At 36.8% G+C, this 22,227-nt stretch overlaps 1 protein-coding gene across 31 annotated transcripts in view; it reads left to right on the top strand.

The window, feature by feature from the left end:
• The window catches only part of SNAP91 (synaptosome associated protein 91), a 157,725-nt gene that overhangs the window by 43,258 nt on the left and 92,240 nt on the right, over positions 1-22,227 (top strand). For all 31 annotated transcript variants that reach the window (XM_054686123.2, XM_054686111.2, XM_054686116.2 and 28 more), the window contains exons 3-7: positions 2-144; positions 3,166-3,241; positions 3,986-4,088; positions 6,489-6,582; positions 8,713-8,824. In XM_054686123.2, the coding sequence (XP_054542098.1) occupies positions 2-144; positions 3,166-3,241; positions 3,986-4,088; positions 6,489-6,582; positions 8,713-8,824 (528 nt within the window). The remainder of the gene's footprint in view (position 1; positions 145-3,165; positions 3,242-3,985; positions 4,089-6,488; positions 6,583-8,712; positions 8,825-22,227) is intronic.

Here is a 22,227-nt window from a genome sequence, read left to right as displayed (position 1 = left end):
GATTTGATCCAGGCTACCAACGAGACCAATGTTAATATTCCTCAGATGGCCGACACTCTCTTTGAGCGGGCAACAAACAGTAGCTGGGTGGTTGTGTTTAAGGCTTTAGTGACAACACATCATCTCATGGTGCATGGAAATGAGGTAAACTGAGTAAACTTTTCTTTTTTTGATGGAGGAAGGAGGCTTTTAGGAAGAGCATGGTGATGATTTAAGGCTCTTTGAATTTTCACTAATTAGGAGAAAAAGAAAAGGAAATACACAGTTCCGGATCATCTAGAATACAAGTTTAATCTTCTCCTTAGCTAGTTAACAAAAAATAAACTTTAAGTTAGACATTGTCTTAGAGATATGAGGAATAGGTACACCTCAGAGATATTGCAGGTTTGATTCCAGACCACTGCAAACAAAAGCTAATATTGCAATAAGCGAGTCACACAAATGTTTTGGTTTCCCAGTGCATGTAAAAGTTACATTTACATTTATACTGTACTCTATTAAGTGTGCAATAGTATTATGTCTAAAAAAAGTACATATCTTAATTTAAAAATCCTTTATTGCTAAAAAATGATTATCAAATGATCATCTGAGTCTTCAGTGAGTTGTAATCTTTGCTGGTAGAAGGTCTTGCCCTGATATTGATGGCTGCTGACTGATTAGGATGGTGGTTGCTGAAGGTTGAAGTAACTGCAGAAGTCTCTTAAAATAAGACAACAGTGAAGTTTGCCACATCAATTGACTCTTCCTTTTACAAAAGATTTCTCTGTAGCATTCAATGCTCTTTGACAGCATTTTATCTACATCAGAACTTCTTTGAAAATTGGAGTCAATCCTCTCAAACCTTGCTATTGCTTTACCAGCTGTTTATGTAATTTCTATACCCTTTGTTGTTATTTCAACAATGTTCACAGTATCTTTACCAGAAGTAGATTTTATCTCAAGAAACTACTTTCTTTCTCGTCCATAAGAAGCAACTCCTCATCCATTCAAATTTTATCATGAGATTATAGCAATTCAGTCCCATCTTCAGGCTCCATGTCCAATTCTAGTTCCCTTGCTATTTTCCCACACATCTGCAGTTACTTCCTCTACTTTGAGGGTCTTGAATCCCTCAAAGTCATCCATAGGGGCTGAAATGCTCTTCTTCCAGATTCCTGCTAATGTTGGTATCTGTATGTCCTCCCATGAATCACAAATGTTTTTAATGGCATCTAGAATGGTCAATCTTTTCTAGAAGGTTTTCAATTTACTTTGCCCACATCCATCAGAGGAATCACTATCTGTGGTAGCTATAGCCTTACAAAATGTATTTCTTAAATAACAAGACTTGAAAGTAAAAATTACTCCTTGATCCATGGGCTGCACAATGAATGTTGTGTTAGCAGTCATGAAAACAACGTGCATCTCTTTGTGCATCTCCATCAGAGCTCTTATGGTGACAAGGTGCATGTCAATGAGCAGTAATATTTTGAAAGGTATCTTTTTTTCTGAGCAGTAAGTCTCAACAGTGGGCTTCAAATATTCAATAAACCATACCATAAACAGATGTGCTATCATCCGGGCTTTGTTGTTCCATTTATAGAGCACAGGCAGAGTAGGTTTAGTGTAATTCTTAAGGGCCCTAGATTTTCAGAATGGTAAATGAGCATTGACTTTCACTTCATGTCATCAGCTGCATTAGCCCCTAACAAGAGAGTCAGGCTGTCCTTTGAAGTTTTGAAGTCAGGTACTGTATTCTCCTTTCTAGGTAAGAAAGTTCTAGATGGCATCTTCTTCCAATTGAAGGCTGCTTTATCTACATTGAAAATCTGTTTCGTGCAGCCACCTTCATGAATTATCTCAGCTAGATCTTCTGGATAACTTGCTGCAGCTTCTTCATCAGCACTTCCTGCTTCACCTTGTACTTTTATATTGTGGAGATGGCTTCTTTCCTTAAACCTCATGAACTAACCTCTGCTAGCATCAAACTTTTATTCTGCAGTTTCCTCACCTCTCTCAGCCCTCCTAGAATTGAAAAAAAGTTGAGGCCTTGCTCTGAATTAGGCTTTGGCTTGAGGGAATGTTGTAGCTGGTTTGATCTTTTATCCAGACCACTCAAACATTCTCCATATCAGCAAGAAAGCTATTTCACTTTCTTATCATTTGTGTGTTCATTAAAGTAGCACTTTCAATTTTCTTCAAGACTTTTCCTTTATATTTACAACTTGGCTAACTGGCACAAGAGAGCTAGCTTTTGGCCTTTCTCAGCTTTCGACATGCCACTCTCATTAAGCTTAATCACTTCTAGCTCTTGACTTAAAGTGAGAGATGTGTGACTCTTCCTTTCATTTGAATATCTAGAGGTCATTGTAGGGTTGTTATTAGTTGGCTTAATTGCAATATTTTTGTGTCTCAGGGAATAAGGAGGCCTGAGGAGAGGGAGAAAGTCAGGGGAACAACCAGCAGTGGTGCAGTCAGAACATATGCAACATTTACTGATTAAGTTTGCCATCATTTATGGGCACAGTTCATGGCAGCTCAAAACAATTACATTAGTAACATCAAAGATCACTGATGACAGATCACCAAAACAGATATAATAATAATGAAAAAGTTTGAACTATTGTGAGAATTACCAAAATGTGACACAAAGAGAGCACTGATAGACTGGCTCATCCCTGAGTTGCCACAAATCTTCAATTTGCAAAAAGTGCAATAAAAAAGAAGCTCAATAAAATGAGATATGCCTGTGTTAAAATTATAGGTTCAAAAAATGGATATACCATGTAAACCTATTTTTAAGCAAAAATGTTAGGAGAAGGAACAATAAAATTATTTTTCCCATAGGAAAGATTCCTTTGAATCTTTGAGTGAAAATTGTATTCGTAAGATATTTATTTTGGAAAATACTGATAAAATTAAAATTACCAATTTTATGTAGGATGCCTACTGAATCCTAATAAATTGTAGTATTTCCATTATGTGCAGAAATGAAAGATCATACAATTTAATTCTAATTCACAAAGCTTTTTTTCCCCTCAGAGAAATTCAGCATTCTAGGAAACTTTATAACTGAGTAAAAGAGATCACAATGAGAATTTGTTAAAAAAAAAATCGCTTTAGTATCAGAAATTGTTTAAAAGTATGATTTTAAAATGTGTGTTTAATTCTAATTTTTTTTTTCAGAGATTTATTCAATATTTGGCTTCTAGAAATACACTATTCAATCTCAGCAATTTTTTGGACAAAAGTGGATCCCATGGTGAGAATATTTGTATTTTATAATTTTTTGCCAATGCTTTGATTTTTGAAGTGAGGCTATTAATCCAAAATCATTGCAACTGATAGCTTCATTGAATATTTAAGAATGTAAAAATAATTATATTTAAATATAGCTTTAAAATATTTAATTATAGACAACTCAGCATATAAAATATATATTAAGTTTATTTTGGGCATTTTTACCACATGTTTACCTTAAAAAGTAACAGTGGGTGTGCTAGACCCACAGTTGTTTTTTATGAAGGTACAGGAGACAGTGAAATAAAAGATGTCTTCTCAATTAAAAAAAGTGATTCGAGTCTTAAAGAAATGTTTTGTGTGGATTAATAGGGTTTGAACTGCATTCATTTGTTCATTTATCATATTCACTGTTTATCTGTTGTGTGTAAAGCAAGCACATCAAGCAAATGGAACATTATCAGATGGCTGCATGAATTAAGTCTGAAACTCGCTATTATTTGAAAAATGAACAAAAGTTCAAGGAAAATTTAAAAACATATTCTGTACTAGAATGGTGGAATAAGTAATTGAAGAATCCTGGAATGCCTCATGGCAAAAGTATTTTTGCCTAGAAGCAGGATTTTAAATGAGATCTATCTGATACAGTTATTGACCCTATCCTAGGACTATCACCATTTAGAGAGTTAAAAAAAAATAGTACTATGCAAAGCACAGTTGAAGGTATTTTATTAATTAGTTTTATTTCTTCTTTCCACTCTCCCAGGTTATGATATGTCTACCTTCATAAGGCGCTATAGTAGATATTTGAATGAAAAGGCTTTTTCTTACAGACAGATGGCCTTTGATTTTGCCAGGGTGAAGAAAGGGTATGTTTTTGTCTTTCTTATATTTATTAGAGGAGAATAAGTCCTTGAGGCATACTTGATTTATTTTAACTAAGCTTAAATGCCAGCTAATTTTCTTGAAGGCCCAGTTTACAATAACCTAAAAAAAGGAACTCAATAATATTGTAGAAGTTAGCCTTGAAGTTGCAATATGCATTATTTTGTTTATATCTTCATGCAGAAAAATCTGATTTGCTTCTCAGTTTGTATGCTATAAAATTTTTTTCTTCTCTCTAATCCCAGGACAAATTATATAACATTTTATTTGTAAAAAACTCAAAATTTTTAAACATGTATATACCTTTAAATAATTTAAGAAGGAGGGAATTAAGACAAGATTCACTTAAAAGTGGCTATAGATGACAATAGCTATTTGGCCTGGCACAGTGATACCTGTAATCCCAGTACTTTGGGAGGCCAAACTGGGAGGATCATTTGAGCTCAGGAGTTAAAGAACAGCCTGGGCAACGTAGGAGTTAAAGACCAGCCTGGGCAATGCAGTCAGACTTTCTCTCTACTAAAAATTAAACAAATTAGTCAGGCGTGGTGGTGTGTGCCTGTAGTCCCAGCTGCTTGGGAGGCTAAGGCAGGAGGATTGCTTGATCCTGGGAGACTGAGGCTACGGTGAGCTATGTTCATGCCACTGCACTCCAGCCTGGGCAACCCTGTCTCTAAGACCCTGTGTCAAAAAAAAAAAAAAGATGGAAAATAGACAATAGCTATATAAATGTTTTTTTTTAATTGAGGTGAATCTGAACTTTGATCTGTTTTTGAGAGACGTATCATTCTAGAAAACACATACATAAACACACACCATAATCAAACTAATTGTTAATACTACCAATTAAGAGAACCTCATTGAAACAGAAACACTTGAATTTTATCTATAATTACCATTTATTTCCCTCTAAATAGATGCATAAATCTAGTCAGAGGCATTCAGCCACACATTTGTGCATATCTTATATCTGTTCCTCGTTTGAAATAATGGCAAGGTACTATAGCAGCTTTAATATTTTAGTCTCAAGAATCCACACAAAAAGATGTAACTTTATTTTTGCAATGGCTAACCTGACCTTAGTTTTGGGCTACTTTTTTTACCATGGTGGTGAAAAACATCAACTTGCCTATTCAAAATAATTTATTGTAGATGAATACTTTATAAAAGTAGGTGTTTTCCTTCACCCTCTTCTCACGAGAGATGATTCTAGTTCATATGCCTTCCTCTAACTTCTTACATGGCACCATGCAACCATTGCTGATGTTCCCAGCTGCATTGCGACCTCTGCAGTAGGTCCATGGCCTTCCTAGAAACTTCTGCACCCCTGTATGAACACATATGGACACTTCAGGTTGCTTTCTCCACTGTTGGTCTGGGAGAGACCCTGAAAGTTGCCATGATCAGCATGTCCACATCATCTGGGTATTTTCTTCAGCTATTACAATACTGCTGCTCCTCAACCATCACCATCACTGGATACAAGGGCTTCCTAAGAGACCTGAAGGTGGAGACAAGGTGCAGTGCACCCTCCGACATCAGCATTAACCTTCAGTCTCATCTTCTGTAGCTAAACTCTTACCTTTGTTTGGGAAAAGTGTTCTTATCGGCATGCATTTTTCTTCCTTTGATGGTTAATAGCATAAACCTTGTACTCCAAGTCATACAGGTTTTATAAACTTCCAAGACATGTTTTCTCTTTCTCAAAAAAAAAGAAAAAAAAATGGCTTTTTTGAAAGCTTATATTTTGATTGGGCAAAGTGGCTCATGGCTATAGTCTCAGCACTTTGGTAGATCATGGAGGGAGGACTCTGTGAGGTCAGGAGTTTAAGACCAGCCTGGGCAACATAGTGAGACTCCCATCCCTACCAAAACAAATTTTTTAAAAATTAACCGGGTGTGGTGGCATGCACCTGTAGTTCCAGCTACTCATGAGGCTGAGGCAGGAGAATCACTTGTGCCCGGGAGTTCAAGATTACAGTGAGCTATGATCATGCCATTGCACTCCAGTTTGGGTGACAGAGTGAGACTGTCTCAAAAAAAAAAAAAAAAGAAGAAAACATACTTTTCAACACTATTACCTTTATTATAGATTTAGAAAAATCCATTCATAAATTCAGCTTGCCTCTTTTATCCAGACCCGATTGCTTTCTTCCTAAGGGCAGTAAACATAGAAAACAAACAAGCATTGCCTGTGCAATGGAGGAATAAGAATAGATAATAGATAGAGGGGGGAAATGACTACAACCTTGTAATACCTCAAATTGATCCCACAGGATTAATAAGGAAATGAGGTGGTGTGGGGGAACAGCTTAGAACAATGCATATGGTCTTGAATTGTCCATATCCAATGAAATTGTACCTTTTTTTTTTTAAAATTGTAGGGCCGATGGTGTAATGAGGACAATGGCTCCCGAAAAGCTGCTAAAGAGTATGCCAATACTACAGGGACAAATTGATGCACTGCTTGAATTTGATGTATGTATCTCACTAGAAAATGTTTCTTACACAATCAGTGTTGTCTTTCATTTGAAGATGGGCTACAGGTAAATCCAAAGATTTCCTCGGGAAGCAGCTGTAGATCTTCATTTAGATGAATACTTAGTTCAGGCTGTTAAGCTCGGTAAAGATTATTTAGGTTCCCCTGATTTTTCTAAGCAGTTTACCAGGTGTTTACATAAGTCATGGAAAAATATGAATGGTACATTCTTGGAACTTCATGTTCTGAGCAGGATAGTGACTTCCTATTGTACTTGACAGGATGAAGTATCTGCAAGATGTGCCTTCAGGCAGCTAAATAACTTGACCTGCTGTTAGAAATCTTTTTTATTTTTTATTTTATTTTATTTTATTTTATTTATTTATTTTTTTGAGACGGAGTCTCACTCAGTCACCCAGGCTGGAGTGCAGTGGCGCGATCTCCACTCACAAGCTCTGCCTCCCGGGTTCACGCCATTCTCCTACCTCAGCCTCCTGAGCAGCTGGGACTGCAGGCGCCTGCCACCATGACCGGCCAGTTTTCTGCATTTTCAGTAGAGATGGCATCTCACCATGCTAGCCAGGATGGTCTCGATCTCCTTACCTCATGATCCGCCCACCTCGGCCTCCCAAAGTTCTGGGATTACAGGCATGAGCCACCACGCCTGGCCTAGAAACCATTTTATGCAGATTGCTTAAATGACACTATCCACCAAAGAATTGTGTTTAATCTTAGATAAATTAGTGAATTGTTTCATTGTCAATATCCTGGTTGTGATATTGTACTATAGTTTTATAGGATGTTACCATTAGGATAAACTGGGTAAATGGTATATGGGAGCTTTCTGTATTCCTTCTTACACCTGCATGTAAATTTAGAGTTATCTTAAAATAAAAAAATTAATTTTGAAGAATCTTGAGGCTGGGCATGGCTCACGCCTGTAATCCCAAACTTTGGGAGGCCAAAGCAGGCAGATCACTTGACAAGGTCAGGAGTTTGAGACCAGCATGGCCAACATGGTGAAACTCTGTCTCTACTAAAAATACCAAAAAAAAAAAAAGCAAGGTGTGTTGGTGCATGCCTGTAATCCTAGCTACTCGGGAGGCTGAGGTGGGAGGATCTCTTGAACCTGGGAGGCAGAGGTAGCAGTGAGCTGAGATCATGCCACTGCACTCCAGTCTAGACGACAGAGTGAGACTCTGTCTCAAAAAAAAAAAAAATCTGAAATCTGATTCATGAAAGTAAAATATTTTGACATGTAGAGACATTATTAACTCATATTGTTCAGCCTTTTTGTATTTTGGTAGTTGCCTACAACAAAGATTTTCCTCAAATTTTAGTAACTTAGCATCTCTGTTAAGATTGTATGGTTTAGTCTATAATTAGGTGCTAATCACAACACCTAACTCCTGTGAAATTTCATAAAAGCAGCAAACCATCTTATTTTTTAACAGATTTTACGATAAGGACTTCACTAAGTATCTGTCGAATTGCCTTTTAGCTTTTATTTTCTTTTTAATTCGTTTATTTTTCTTTACTTTCCTTGACCTTAGTAAGGGTTCTGTCTTAAAAGAGAAAGTCATAAAGGGAAAAAGAAAAGGATTGAGGAGTGGGGAGAAATTATGCGCCTTTGTGTTGATGATTAGAGTAGTTTGGAATGGGTGAACAGTTATGAGTCTCTAGAGTTATTTTAGAGGTAGCTGACTAAGGTATTCCCCATGCTGTTCTTCCACACTGAGTCATTGCAGGCCCCTGGAGCCTGAATCCTTTCACAGAAACTATTAGATAGGAGAAGTGGAAGAAATGTAACATAACAGTAAAAGTAACAAAACACCAGATTTTCAAAAGTTAAATTTGAATAATCTATGGATTAATCTATATAAACAAACACATATATATATAATGCATATATCTGTCTTTTAATTGATAAGACTAACTTCATTGACTTAAATTGAAGCAAAAACGTATGTAGTCCATCTTTTGATATTGGTAGGGTTACTAAATGAATTACCAATGTCCGTAGAATATTCATGAATTTCTTAGTAGTCATTTGAGACATTTTAATGTGATTCAAGAAAAATTAAGAATTAATGATATGCCGCTAATATTAAATTTTTCTGTTTTTCTAGGTGCATCCAAATGAACTAACAAATGGTGTCATAAATGCAGCATTTATGCTTCTTTTCAAAGATCTTATCAAACTTTTTGCTTGCTACAATGATGGTGTTATTAACTTACTCGGTAGGTGGAACAACTGAAACATGTCTGGGCTGATGGGATACACAGTAAGATTGATGAATTCTGTGGGGTGAGTCTGTTGTCTCACTTCTTGGCGGGCAATATTGTGTGGAATATCATGATAGTGAGTAAGTCCACAGATGGTGGTACTGGCAGAACGGTATGGGCAGAGATGGTAAATCCATATCTAGGGTAACTGGGTGCTAATCATAGTGTAGACAGATCGCTGCTAACCACCCTAGTAAAAGGAATTAATCCTCAACCTGTTACTTGGTGGATGGCTGGTGTCCCTGGACTGTCGTGTTATGATGAAAGCTCAGTGTTGATCCAGGGTGTTGGCCAACTGAGGACTCAGCAGTGATGATAGGCATATAAGCCTTGGCGATGGGAAGCCTATGCTGTTTAGCCTATTCATAACCTCCATTTCTGATATATGCCCACTTCCTATAGAGTTCTTTTAGCCCTCTGATTAGAAAGAGCCTTTCTGTGGGATATGCCCTTTGGTTTTTATTCAAATGGGATGAATATAGTCTCATGCTCTCTATCCATTATGAGAGGTCCATCCATCACCTTTTCTCCAGAACTCCTTGTCACCAATCCTCCAGTTTTATTTTTTTCAAGTACCTTATCATCCAGGCCAACAGTTAGTTGCTACACATAATTTGGTGTAGTTCAATGTTTCTTACCATTTTTCCTTTACCATAAAGTGGAAAATTAGATAGATATATTACCGGAAATTTGACTCACTGTGAAGATTTCTTTCTTTGTCAAGGCCATCCCTTTGTGGGGATATTATTCAGCTTTTCACTTCCAGGTGGTGCCAACATGAGGAACCATCTCTAAACCAAATTTGAATGTTTTCTTCCTCAGTCAGCTGGTGATAGGGAACTCCCCCAGAGTCCATGGGTATAATTTGAGGGAGAAATGGGAAAGAAAAAGAGTAGATGCACTGGGAATATGAACCATCTGTTCATACAGTCTACCTGCTTATTCACAACCTGCTTGAGGCTTATCTCTTATAGACTACTTCTTTTGATAATGGAGTATGATTGCACTTGTTCAACTTTATTATTTGGTACATTAGATAACACCCACTTTAGGTCTGATGATCACTTGATGTTCTTTGGTCAAAATTTAAGTCTCTAAAAGTAAAAGGTAGGTAAAAATAAACCAAGGTAAACTGAGGTAAAAGTAAACCAAGAGCATTTTTTCCAAAGGAGATTAGCTAATGTGTGAAGAAGACATAGCCCTACTCCAAAGCACTGGAGGCCTGTACTGGAATGTACCAGAGGTACTCTACAGCATTTGAATCTGCTGTACACACTTTAAGTACCTTTAGATCTGCTGAAACAGAGCCCCATGTGGCATCAGTTTGGAGAAGTTGCAGAGTCTTCCCTTAATCTGAGCCTGACTCATATGTGACACTATACCAGATGCTTTGCTTAGAGCAGCACATACACATGTCCTCTATGTTGCCACCAAAGCAGCTTAGCAGACTTCTGCCTCTTTTTAGTTACAAAGAGTGCAAGGTACAAAATTTCTCTTTTACACGGAAAGGATTTCTCTGAAATGCACAGACTTTGGGGCCCTTAGAAACTTCATTGAGGTGACTGGTCTCTGAATTTTCATGGATTCTCCCATACTTTGACATGCATGTGACTTATCAAGGCAGCTAAGATACCGTGAGTTCTTGCCGACTAAATACATTCAGCCTTATGTCATCAAAATGATATCCTATGGGAGTATGACAGCCAAAGAGGTTGATATCCCTGAAATAAGACAGTGAGGCTTTAATGACATCTCTGCTAGATGACAGAAAACTACTTCTGATGGTTTCTGTTTATTGAGGTAGAGATAAATCATTACCTAGTTCTGTAGCTGCCTATGAGGTACCAGGAGCTACATTGATTTTCTTCTGGTAAATGAGGATATATCTGGAAACCTGCACATTAGCAGTTATCATCTGATTAAGTTTATAATCTACTGTTAACCTCTCAAATACATACATCTTTTCATAAAACAAATATGCGAGTATACTGAGGATGTGATGGAATTTCTACCCCCGTATCTTTGCAGAAATCAGAAAAACAGTGTGGATTCTGCTAGTTTTAAAGTATATCTACTCAAACTATGCATTCAGAAAACTGAGGATATAACCACAGATAGTCTTGTGCATTCACTGGATCTAATTTCCTTTTGTAACTTAATCCCCATAAAGCCTCCACTCAGATAGCTAAAACATATAGTGACATTTTGGGTCCCCAAGGAGTAGAATGAGCTTAGAGTCAGTGTCCTTGAAAAGTCTGGGTAGGTAAATCTGACTTCCGGTTTCCAGTTCCACATGGAAGGAGCTTAGAAGTCACCAATCTGTCCTAAAAATAAGTACAAAGCTGAACAGACTGAAAAATCAACAGCTCTTCTGGGATCCACAAGAGAGGGGAGGACATAGGGCAAACCTCTGCCCCCAAGATTGGAGAGACAGGCAAATACAAGGAGTCATGGATTACTGGAACAGAGACTCACAAGTGGAAGCTGCCATAGGAACTACTGTTGAAGTAGGAAGATCTGAACTGTGATTAATGAATTGTTGGATGCTCAGTGTGGCCAAGTCTGAGAATGAAAAACTCCAAGGGAACCCAGTCATAGAGAGCACCACACTTTTGTTTTACCTCCAGGAGCTCAACTAGGCTCCTATAGTAAATATTAGGGAAAAATCTCTTTGTGCTTCCAGGATGGGGAGGAGAAAAGGAACCATTTTGAAATATGCCAGAGCACTCTTGTCCTTAAGAAGGAGCAACTACTTAACCAGAGCTTTACCTGATGTGCTAAGATTTTATCAGAGCCTAACTGGACTGGGGCAAGAGAAATACCCAACTCTAGCCCACTACATCTATTTTGTCCAAGAGGAAAAACCAAGAAGCATTTGTGAAGTTCACAGTCCAGAGGCATAGACTCACTAAAAAGTGAGACCTAAACACAGGACTATGGAACACTTCCCCTCTCTGCACCTTAACACTACATTAATAAAGACCTATTTACAGCAGTTCCTTTTACCTGGTACATCATGTACAGCTATCAAGAAAAAATTACAAGTCATACTAAATGACAGAAAAACATTCAAAAAGACAGAGCAAGCATCAGAACCCGACATGGCAGGGATGAAGGAATGATCAGACTGGGGATTTAAAGCAATTATGATTAATAGGCTAAGGGCTCCAATGGATAAAATAGGCAGCATGCAAGAACAGATAGGCAATGTAAGCAGAGAGATGGAAATCCTAAAAAAGAACTAAAATGAAGTACTAGAGGGCAAAACCACTTTGGGATTATTAGCAAACAGGACATGGCTGAGGAAACAATCTTTAAGCTTACAGATATATCAATAGAAACCTCCAAAACTACAAAGCAAAGAGAACAAAGACTAAAAACAAAAACGGCAGAACAGAATAAGACTGTGGGACAACACAAACAACTAAAAACAAAACAAACATCAGAACAGAATAAGACTGTGGGACAGCAACAAAAGGTGTCATATATGTATAATGGAATACCAGAAGGAAAAGAGAGAAAGGAACAAAATATTTGAAATAATAACGACAGAGAATTTTCCCAAATTAATGTCAGACATCAAACCACATATCCAGGAAGCTCAGAGAACACCAAGTAGGAAATGCCCCCGAAACTGCCTTGAGGCATATAATTTTCAAACTATTGAAAATCAAAGATGAAGAAATAAATCATGAAAAAGCCAGAGGGAGAAAACACTTTGTCTGTGGAGGAGCAAAAATAAGAATTATGTATGACTTCACCTCACAAACCATGCAAACAAGAAGTGAATGGAGTGACATGTTTAGTGCTGAGACAACCCATTTAACCTAGAATTCTTTACCCTGTGAAATAGTCCTTTAAAAGTGAAAGAGAAGTAAAGACTTTCTCAGTCAAACACAACTGGAAAGAATTTATTGCCAGTAGATCTGCATTTGCAAAAAATGCTAAAAGAAGTTCTGTAGGGAGAAGGAAAATTATATGGGTCATAAACTTGGGTCTACATGAAGAAAGGAAGAATATCAAAAGAAGAGTGAGTGAAGGTAAAATAAAAACTTTTATTTCCCTTATTCTTAGTTGATCTGACAGACAACAGTTTGTTCAAAATAATGATAGCAATAATATATGTTTATGTATTTATAAAGTATATACCTATATGCTTATATATAGGTGAAATGAATGACAGCAGTAATACAAGGGATAGTAGGGAGGAATTCAGATGTTTTGTTGTTATAAGATACTCACACTATCAATGAAGCATTATGGTGTTATTTGAAAGTGGCCTTGGTTACTGCTGTCTTTTTGTTTGTCTGTGCCCTGCCCCCAGAGGTGGAGCCTACAGAGGCAGGCAGGCCTCCTTGAGCTGTGGTGGGCTCCACCCAGTTCGAGCTTCCTGGCTGCTTTGTTTACCTAAGCAAGCCTGGGCAATGGCGGGCGCCCCTTCCCAAGCCTCGCTGCCGCCTTGCAGTTTGATCTCAGACTGCTGTGCTAGCAATCAGCGAGATTCCGTAAACCACAATGAGATACCATCTCACACCAGTTAGAATGGCAATCATTAAAAAGTCAGGAAACAACAGGTGCTGGAGAGGATGTGGAGAAACAGGAACACTTTTACACTGTTGGTGGGACTGTAAACTAGTTCAACCATTGTGGAAGTCAGTGTGGCGATTCCTCAGGGATCTAGAACTAGAAATACCATTTGACCCAGCCATCCCATTACTGGGTATATACCCAAAGGATTATAAATCATGCTGCTATAAAGACACATGCACACGTATGTTTATTGCGGCATTATTCACAATAGCAAAGACTTGGAACCAACCCAAATGTCCAACAATGATAGACTGGATTAAGAAAATGTGGCACATATACACCATGGAATACTATGCAGCCATAAAAAATGATGAGTTCACGTCCTTTGTAGGGACATGGATGAAATTGGAAATCATCATTCTCAGTAAACTATCGCAAGAACAAAAAACCAAACACCGCATATTCTCACTCATAGGTGGGAATTGAACAATGAGATCACATGGACACAGGAAGGGGAATATCACACTCTGGGGACTGTGGTGGAGTGGGGGGAGGGGGGAGGGATAGCATTGGGAGATATACCTAATGCTAGATGACGAGTTAGTGGGTGCAGCGCACCAGCATGGCACATGTATACATATGTAACTAACCTGCACAATGTGCACATGTACCCTAAAACTTAAAGTATAATAAAAAAAAAAAAGAAAGTGGCCTTGGATTAGTTGTAAATGTACATAGCAAACTCTATGGGAACCACTAAAAAAGTAAAAAAGAAGTGTAATTGATATGCTAAGAAAGGAGAGAAAATGGAATCTTATAAAATGCTCATTTAAAACCACAAAGGGTAGAAAACAGTGGAAGACAAAAATAGGAACAAAGAACAAAGGCAATAAATAGAAAATAGTAACAAATATGGTAGATACTAATCCAGCTATACCAAAAATAACTTTAACCTCAATAGTCTAAATGCATCAATTAAGACAGAGATTACCAGAGTAGATCTAAAAACAAGACCCAACTATATGTTGTCTATAGGAAATCTACTTTAAATATAAAGACACACATAAATTAAGAATAGAGAGATGGAGAAAAATACACCATGCTAACACTAATCAAAATAAAGCAAGAGTAGTTATATTAATTTCCAGACATGGCAGATGATAAAGGGGTCAATTTTTTCAAACAGATGCAATAGTCCTTAATGCATATGCACCTAACAGCAGACAATCAACAAATATGTGTGGCAAAAACTGCTAGAACTGCAAGGAGAAATAGATGAATCTACTGGTAGATTTGGATCTTCAACCCCCTCTATCAGTAATGGACAGATTCAGGAGGCAGAAAATCAGTACGGATGAAGTTGAACTCAACAACACCATCAACTAGATATAATGGACATATATCTATATAGACTGCTTGATCTAAAAAGAGCAGAATGCACATTCTTCTCAAGCTTGCATAGAACATTCACCAGTAGAGACCACAATCTGAACCATAAAACACATCTTGACAAATTTAAAATAATAGGAATCATACAACCATCTGCTCTCAGACCACAATGGAATTAAACTAAAAATAATAACAAAAATAACTGGAAAATCTCAGAATAGGTGGAGATTAAACACACTTCTAAATAACACATGGGTCAAAGAAGAAAGCTCAAGAGAAATGTAAGAATATTTTGAACTAAATGACTCTGAAAATACACCTTATCAAAATGTATAGGATGCATTGAAAGCAGTGCTTATAGAGAAATTTGTAGTATCGAATGCATGTACTAGAAAAGAAGAAAGATCTAAAACCAGTCACCTAAGCTTCCACCTTGGGAAACAAGAAAAAGAAAATTATTCAAAGTAAATGGAAGAAAATAAATAATAAGAATTAGAGCGTAAATCAATGAAATTGAAAACAGGAAATCAATAGAAAAAAATGATGAAACCAAAAGCTGGTTCTTTGAAAAGATCAATAAAATCAATAAGTCTCTAGCCAGACTAAGAAAAAAAAGAGGACAGAAATTACTGATAACAGAAATTAAAGAGGGGAGACCACTACAGATCTTATGGATATTAAAAAGATAAGAGAATATTATGAACAGCTGTATGCCCACAAATTTGATAACCAAATGAAATGGACCAAATCCTTGAAAGATACAATCTATCTAAACTCACACAAGAAGAAATAGACACCCTGGATAGGCCTCTATCTATTAAAGATACTTAGTCAATAATTAATAACCTTTGAAAACAAAAACCATCAGGCCCACATGGGTTTACTGGTGAATTCTACCAAGCATTTAAGTGAGAAATTATACCAATTCTTTACAATCTCTTCCAGAAGATAGAAATAGAGAAGATTCTTCTTAACTCCTTTTATGAGGCCAGCATTACCTTAACCTCAAAACCAAAGACATTACAAGAAAAGGAAAGTGGCCAGGCGCAATGGCTCATGCCTGTAATCCCAGCACTTTGGGATGCCAAGGGGGGTGGATCACTTGAAGTCAGGGGTTCGAGACCAGCCTGACCAAGATGGTGAAACCCCATCTCTACTAAAAATACAAAAATTAGCTGGGTGTGGTGGCAGGCACCTGTAATCCCAGCTACTCAGGAGGCTGAGGCAAGAGAATTGCTTGAACCAGGAGGTGGAGGTTGCAGTGAGCTGAGATTGTGCCACTGCACTCCAGCCTGGGCAACAGAGTGAGACTCCATCTCAAAAAAAAGTTAATTTGACTATTAGATTACCAAGCCAGGCTATTAAATAGCTAATATTCTCAGATATGCCTGTATCTTGTATTATGTCCTGAACCATTCATTTAGTCTCCTAGCCCTCTGCTTCAATATTCATAAAACAACTGAGGTAAATTAGCTAATGTCTTAGATGTCTTGCAACATTAATGTCCGAAGATTTTATTAACTATTGCAATTGCAAATTGAAAATGCAAACTACAGAAAGTACATTATTAGAATTAATGCCATGATTTGAATTTTTCATTTATGTATTTTTAATAACCTTTTGCTGTAGGCTTGACTTAAAAAATTCAGTTTGCTTTTGAAATACAACCATGAATAATATTCATCTGGAAAAGAAAGTAGAACTTGTAATGCCAGCTATGGGGTAAAAAAAAAAAATCTTCAACAAATTATAGTAGAACAACTGGATATCCACATGGGAAAGAAATGAACTTTGAACTTTATCTCAATTAGTTGTTCAAAATATACCTACAAATTCTTTGATACTCATCCCCTAAAAAGGTATGAATTGGCTGGGCGTGGTGGCTCACGCCTGTAATCCCAACACTTTGGGAGGCCAAGGTGGGCAGATCACTTGAGGTCAGGAATTCAAGACCAGCCTGGCCAACATGGTGAAACCCCATCTCTACTAAAAATACGAAAAAAAAAAAAAAAAAAGCCAGGCATGGTGGCTCATGTCTGTAGTCCCAGCTACTAGGGAGGCTAAGGCAGGAGACTCACTTGAGCTGGGAGGCAGAGGTTGCGGTGAGCCAAGATTATACTGCTGCACTCCAGCCTGGGCAACAAAGGGAGATTTCACCTCAAAAACAAACAAACAAACAAAAAAGGTATAAACTAACTCCTATCACCTTCAATGTGAGATGGACTTAGAGACACTTCTAATGAATAGAATGAAGCTGAAGCAATGGTGTGAAGCTTTGACACTAAGTTATAAGAGACACCTTGATTTCTTCCTCACTAGTTCTTGCTTAGATCATTTGCTCTAGGGAAAGCCAGCAGTAAAGTTGTGAGGACACTCAGACAGCCTTGTAGAGAGTTCCATACAGCAAGAAACTGAGACCTTCTGTCAACAGGTATGTGAGTGAGCCACCCTGCAAGCAGAACCTTTGGCCCCAGACCACTGAGGGCTACAGGCATGGCCAGCAGTTTGACTATAACTTCATGAGGTCCTGAGCCAGAATCATCCAGCTAAGCCACTTCCAAATTCATGACTTATAAGCTGTGTGAGACCAGAAATTTATTTGTTGCTTTAACTGCTAAATTTTGGAGTAATATGTTATTCAGTAGTAGATAATATGCCTCACAGCAGGCCTAGAAGTGAAATCAAAAGAATTATTGGCCTAAATATAAAAGTTAAAACTAAAAAGCTTCTAGAAGAAAACAAGGACTAGGCAAAGATTTCTTAATTAAAATACAGAAAACATGAACTATAAAAGAGAAAGTTAACAAGTTGGACTTCATAAAAATTACTCATGCTCCTCAAAAGACATCATTAAGAATGAAAATACAAGTCACAGAGGAGGAGAAAGTATATGTATTTATGTTTTAGGGATGCCTATCAAGAACAAATAAAAGAACTCAGTAATGAAGACAACTCAATTTTTATAATGTACAAAAGATTTGAACAGACACTTTACAAAAGAAGATATAAAATGGCTAATAAGCATACAAAAATTATCAATGTCATCAGTTACTGAGGAAATGTAAACTAAAATCACAGTGAGATACCTCTTGGACCTACTAGACTCAACTAAAATTAAAACTACTGATGGTATCAAGTATTAGTGAAGATGTACAGTAACTGGAACTCCTATACACATCTGATAGAAATGTAAAATGGTAAAACGTCAAATGATTTTACCATTTTACATTTACTGTTTTCCTTAAAAAGTTAAACATGCACCTAACTTATGACCCACTAGGATCATATCCTGGATACTTACCCAAGAGAAATAAGAACCAGTATCCATACAAGGGCTAGCACATGAATGTTCAAAAATGTTCATAATAGAAAAGAAAAACCATAAAGAAACTAAATATTCATTAATAGGTACATAGATAAACAAAAGATGTATACATATTATACAATGCTATTCAACAATAAAAAGGAATTAACTGTTACATTTATGTAATAACATAAATGAATTTCAAAATCATTAGGTTCAAAGAAGCCAAAGAAAAGAGAGTGTGTAATGTATGGCTATTTACATAAAATTTTAGAAAATGCAAACTAACTTACAGTGACAGAAAAGAGACTAGTGGTTACCCATGGTTCAGAGTGGAGGAAGGAATGAACTGCAAAGGCACACAAGAAATTTTTTGAGAGTAATAAAAATGTCCTGTACTGCTATGGTTTGAATGCTCCCTCCAAAACTCATATTGGAATTTAATTGGCATTGTGATTGTATTAAGAGGTGAAACTTTTAAGAGGTGACTTTTGTCAGGCATGCACTCTCTCACCACGTGATACCTTCTGACATGTTATGATGCAGCAAGAAGGCCCTTATGAGATACAGCCACAAGAACTGTGACTTGGACTTCCAGCCACAAGAACTGTGAGCCAAATAAATCTTTCTTTACAAATTATCTAGTGTGTGGTATTCCATGACAGCAGCAGAAAATGGACTGACATGTACCTTGCTTGTAACAGTAATTGATGTTGCATATAACTGTCAAGACACATAAAATCTACACCTTAAATGAATGTAATATATTATATATAAATAACATCTCAGTAAATTTTATTTAAAATTAAAAAAGGAAATTACAGACCAATATCTCTCATGAACATAGTTGAAAAATCCTCGATGAAATATTAGCAAATTAAATCCAACAGTGTATAAAAAGAATTATAAACCATGACCAAGGGGATTTACCCAGGTATGCAAAGCTGGTTCAACATTTGAAAATCAATTAATGTAATCTGCCACATCAATAAGCTAAAAGAGAAAAATCATATCAGTAGATACAAGAAAAACATTTGATGAAATCCAACACCCATTCATAATAAAAATTATCAGTGAACTAAGAATAGAGGGGGAACTTCATCAACTTGATGAAGAATATGTACAAAAAACTTAATAGCTAACATCATATTTAATGGTGAAAAAGCTAGAAGCTTTCCCAGTAAGATCAGGAGGAAGACAAAGTGTCTCCTCTCACTACTGCTTTTCACCATCATACTGGAAGTTCTAACTAATGCAGTAAGACAAGAAACTGAGATGAAACGTATACAGATTTGGGATGGAGCAATAAGACTTCTTTGTTCCCAGATTATATGACCATCTATTGTAGAAAATCCAAAAGAATCGACAAAAAAAAAAAAAAAAACTCCTGGAACTAATAAGCAATTATAGCAAGGTTGCAAGAAAAAAATGGTTAATGTACAAAAGTCAGTGGCTTTCTGATATACTAGCAATGAAGAAGCAGAATTTGAAATTAAAAACACAATGCCATTAACATCAGCACTCCCTAAAATGAAATACTTAGGTATAAACTTAACAAAATGTCTCTAAGATCTATATGAGGAAAACTATAAAACTCTTATGAAAGAAATCAAACAACTAATAAATGGAGAGATGTTCCATGTTCATGGATAAGAAGGTTCAATATTGTGAATATGTCAGTTCTTTCCAACATGATCTATAGATTCATTGCAATAGTATTCAGTATTTCAGCAAGTAACTGTGGATATTGACAAACTAATTCTAATCAGGTAAAAGACCCAGAATAGCCAACACAGTATTGTTGAAGAAGAACAAAGTTGAAGGACTGACCTATCCCACTTTAAAACCTACTATAATACTACAGTAATCAAGATGTTGTGGTATTGGCAAAAGAATAGACAAATAGATCAGTGGAACAGAATAGAGAGCCCAGAAATCAACCCACATTAATATAACCTGATCTATAATAAAGGAGCAAAGACAATCTTTTGAACAAATGGTGCTGGAACAACTGGACATGCATACACCAAAAAAATTAATCTGGACACAGACCTTATACCCTTTACAAATATTAACTCAAGATGGATCACAGACCTAAATGTAAAATGCAAAACTATAAACATCCTGGAAGGTAACATAGGAGAAAACCTAAATGACCTTGGATATGATGGTGACTTTTTAGATACAACATCAGAGGCGTGATCCATGAAAGAAATAATTGAAGAACTGGACTTTATTAAAATTAAAAACTTCTGCTCCATGAAAGACAGTGTCAAGAAAAAGGGTAAGATGTGCCACACACTGGAAGACAATATTTGCAAAAACCACATCTGATAAAGGACTGTTGTCCAAAATATACAAAGAACTCTTAGAACTAAAAAATAATAAAACAAACAACCCAATTAAAAATGGGCTAAAAACTTTGATACCTCACCAACAAAGATATGCAGATATTATTCCGTGCTAAAAGGAAATGCAATATCCATGAAAAGGCGTGAAGGAATCTTAAATTCATATTACTAAGTGAAACCAGTCTGAAAAGGCATGTTTTCAGCTCTCTGACATTCTACAAAAGGCAAAGCTATGAAGACAGTAAAAAAGATCATTGGTGTTTAGTGGAGGTCTTATTCTGTCTCCCAGACTGGAGTGCAGTGGCACGAACACAGCTCACTGCAGCCTTGACCTCCTGGGCTCAAGTGATCCTCCTGCCTCAGCCTCCTGAGTAGCTGGGATTACAGACACGCACCACCACTCCTGGCTAATTTTTGAATTTTTTTTTTTGTAGACATAGGGGCTTGCTATGTTGCCCAAGCTGGTCTCAAACTCCTGGGTTCAAGCAATCTTCCCAACTCAGCCTCCCACGGTACTGGGATTATAGGCATGAGCCACCATAATACCTGGCCAGATTTTTAGGACAGTGAAAATACTCTGTATGATACTAAAATGGTGGATTCATGTCATTATACATTTGTCCAAACCCATAGAATGTACAACACCAAGAGTGAACAGTAATGTATGCTATGGACTTGGGGTGTTAATGATGTTCAATGTAGGTTCATCACTTGTAACTAATATGGCACTCTTTTCAGAGGTGTTGATAATGGGGGAGGCTGTGCATGTTTAGGATGAGGGATAATATGGGAAATCTCTGTAACTTCTGTTTAATTTTGTTGTGAACCTAAAACTACTCTTTAAAAAAGTATTTTTCTAAAAAAAAAAAGTCAGGATATATCCCTTTACCCTGTGCATAGTAACTATGGTAAAGGTCCATTTGCAGAAGACAAGGAAAAAGTACTTTAAGCAGTGTTCAAGGACTTTCCTCAAGAATATCATTACAAAAAAAAAAAGAATATCTGGAGAACTTGTTAAAGCTCATGTTGCTGAACCCGATACCCAGAGTTTCTAATTAGTAAGTCTGAGGTGGGGCTTGAGAATTTGCATTCCTAATAAGGGCCAAAGTCATGCTGTTCCTGGTGGTTTGGAGACTTTAGTTTGGGAATCATTGTATTAGAACCACTCCCAGATGCTCAGACTAGCATTTTGAATTCACACATTTTGGTGTATTCACCTAATTTGATAAATTTTGAGGCAGGTGTGTTTTTCATTTGTTTACCTGATAGTTCTAGGAGTTAACGTTATGAATATGTTGTGGGTTAATTTTAGTCAAGGATTTCATGACCAATACTTTACACCTAATGTTGGAATCAATATTGGTGCTATAAATCTTCACAAATGCTTTATTGCTATAATGAAACTCTGACTTGTAAGTAAGCTGTCTCCCTGACTAATGGTCATTAGTAACAGCTTATGTAGAAGCTCTCAGTTTGTCTCTCAGAGATGATAATTTTTTTCATTTGGTTTCTTTCCTAGGACAATTATCCTTCAACAGTTAATACTAGTATGACAAGGGTAATTTATCACAGCTTTACAAAGGTTCATGTCACAAACATGAAATTTGATCATTTCAAATATTGAAAGTTAACATATGTTACCTTTACTGTGAAAGAAAGGTAGAGGCTCATTTTTGGATGACCAATCCCCTCTTTAAAAGTGCCAGTTTTTTTAGGCCCTGCACTGGTCTGGACAGGGGAGTCTCATTAGCTGTGCCTGTGTCAGTGAAATAGAACATGTTGCC

This window comes from Pan troglodytes, chromosome 5, assembly GCF_028858775.2.
Source record: "Pan troglodytes isolate AG18354 chromosome 5, NHGRI_mPanTro3-v2.0_pri, whole genome shotgun sequence".
Classification (NCBI taxonomy): domain Eukaryota; kingdom Metazoa; phylum Chordata; class Mammalia; order Primates; family Hominidae; genus Pan; species Pan troglodytes.
Note: the sequence above shows the minus strand (reverse complement) of the source record. Positions and strands in the feature narration are given on the sequence as shown.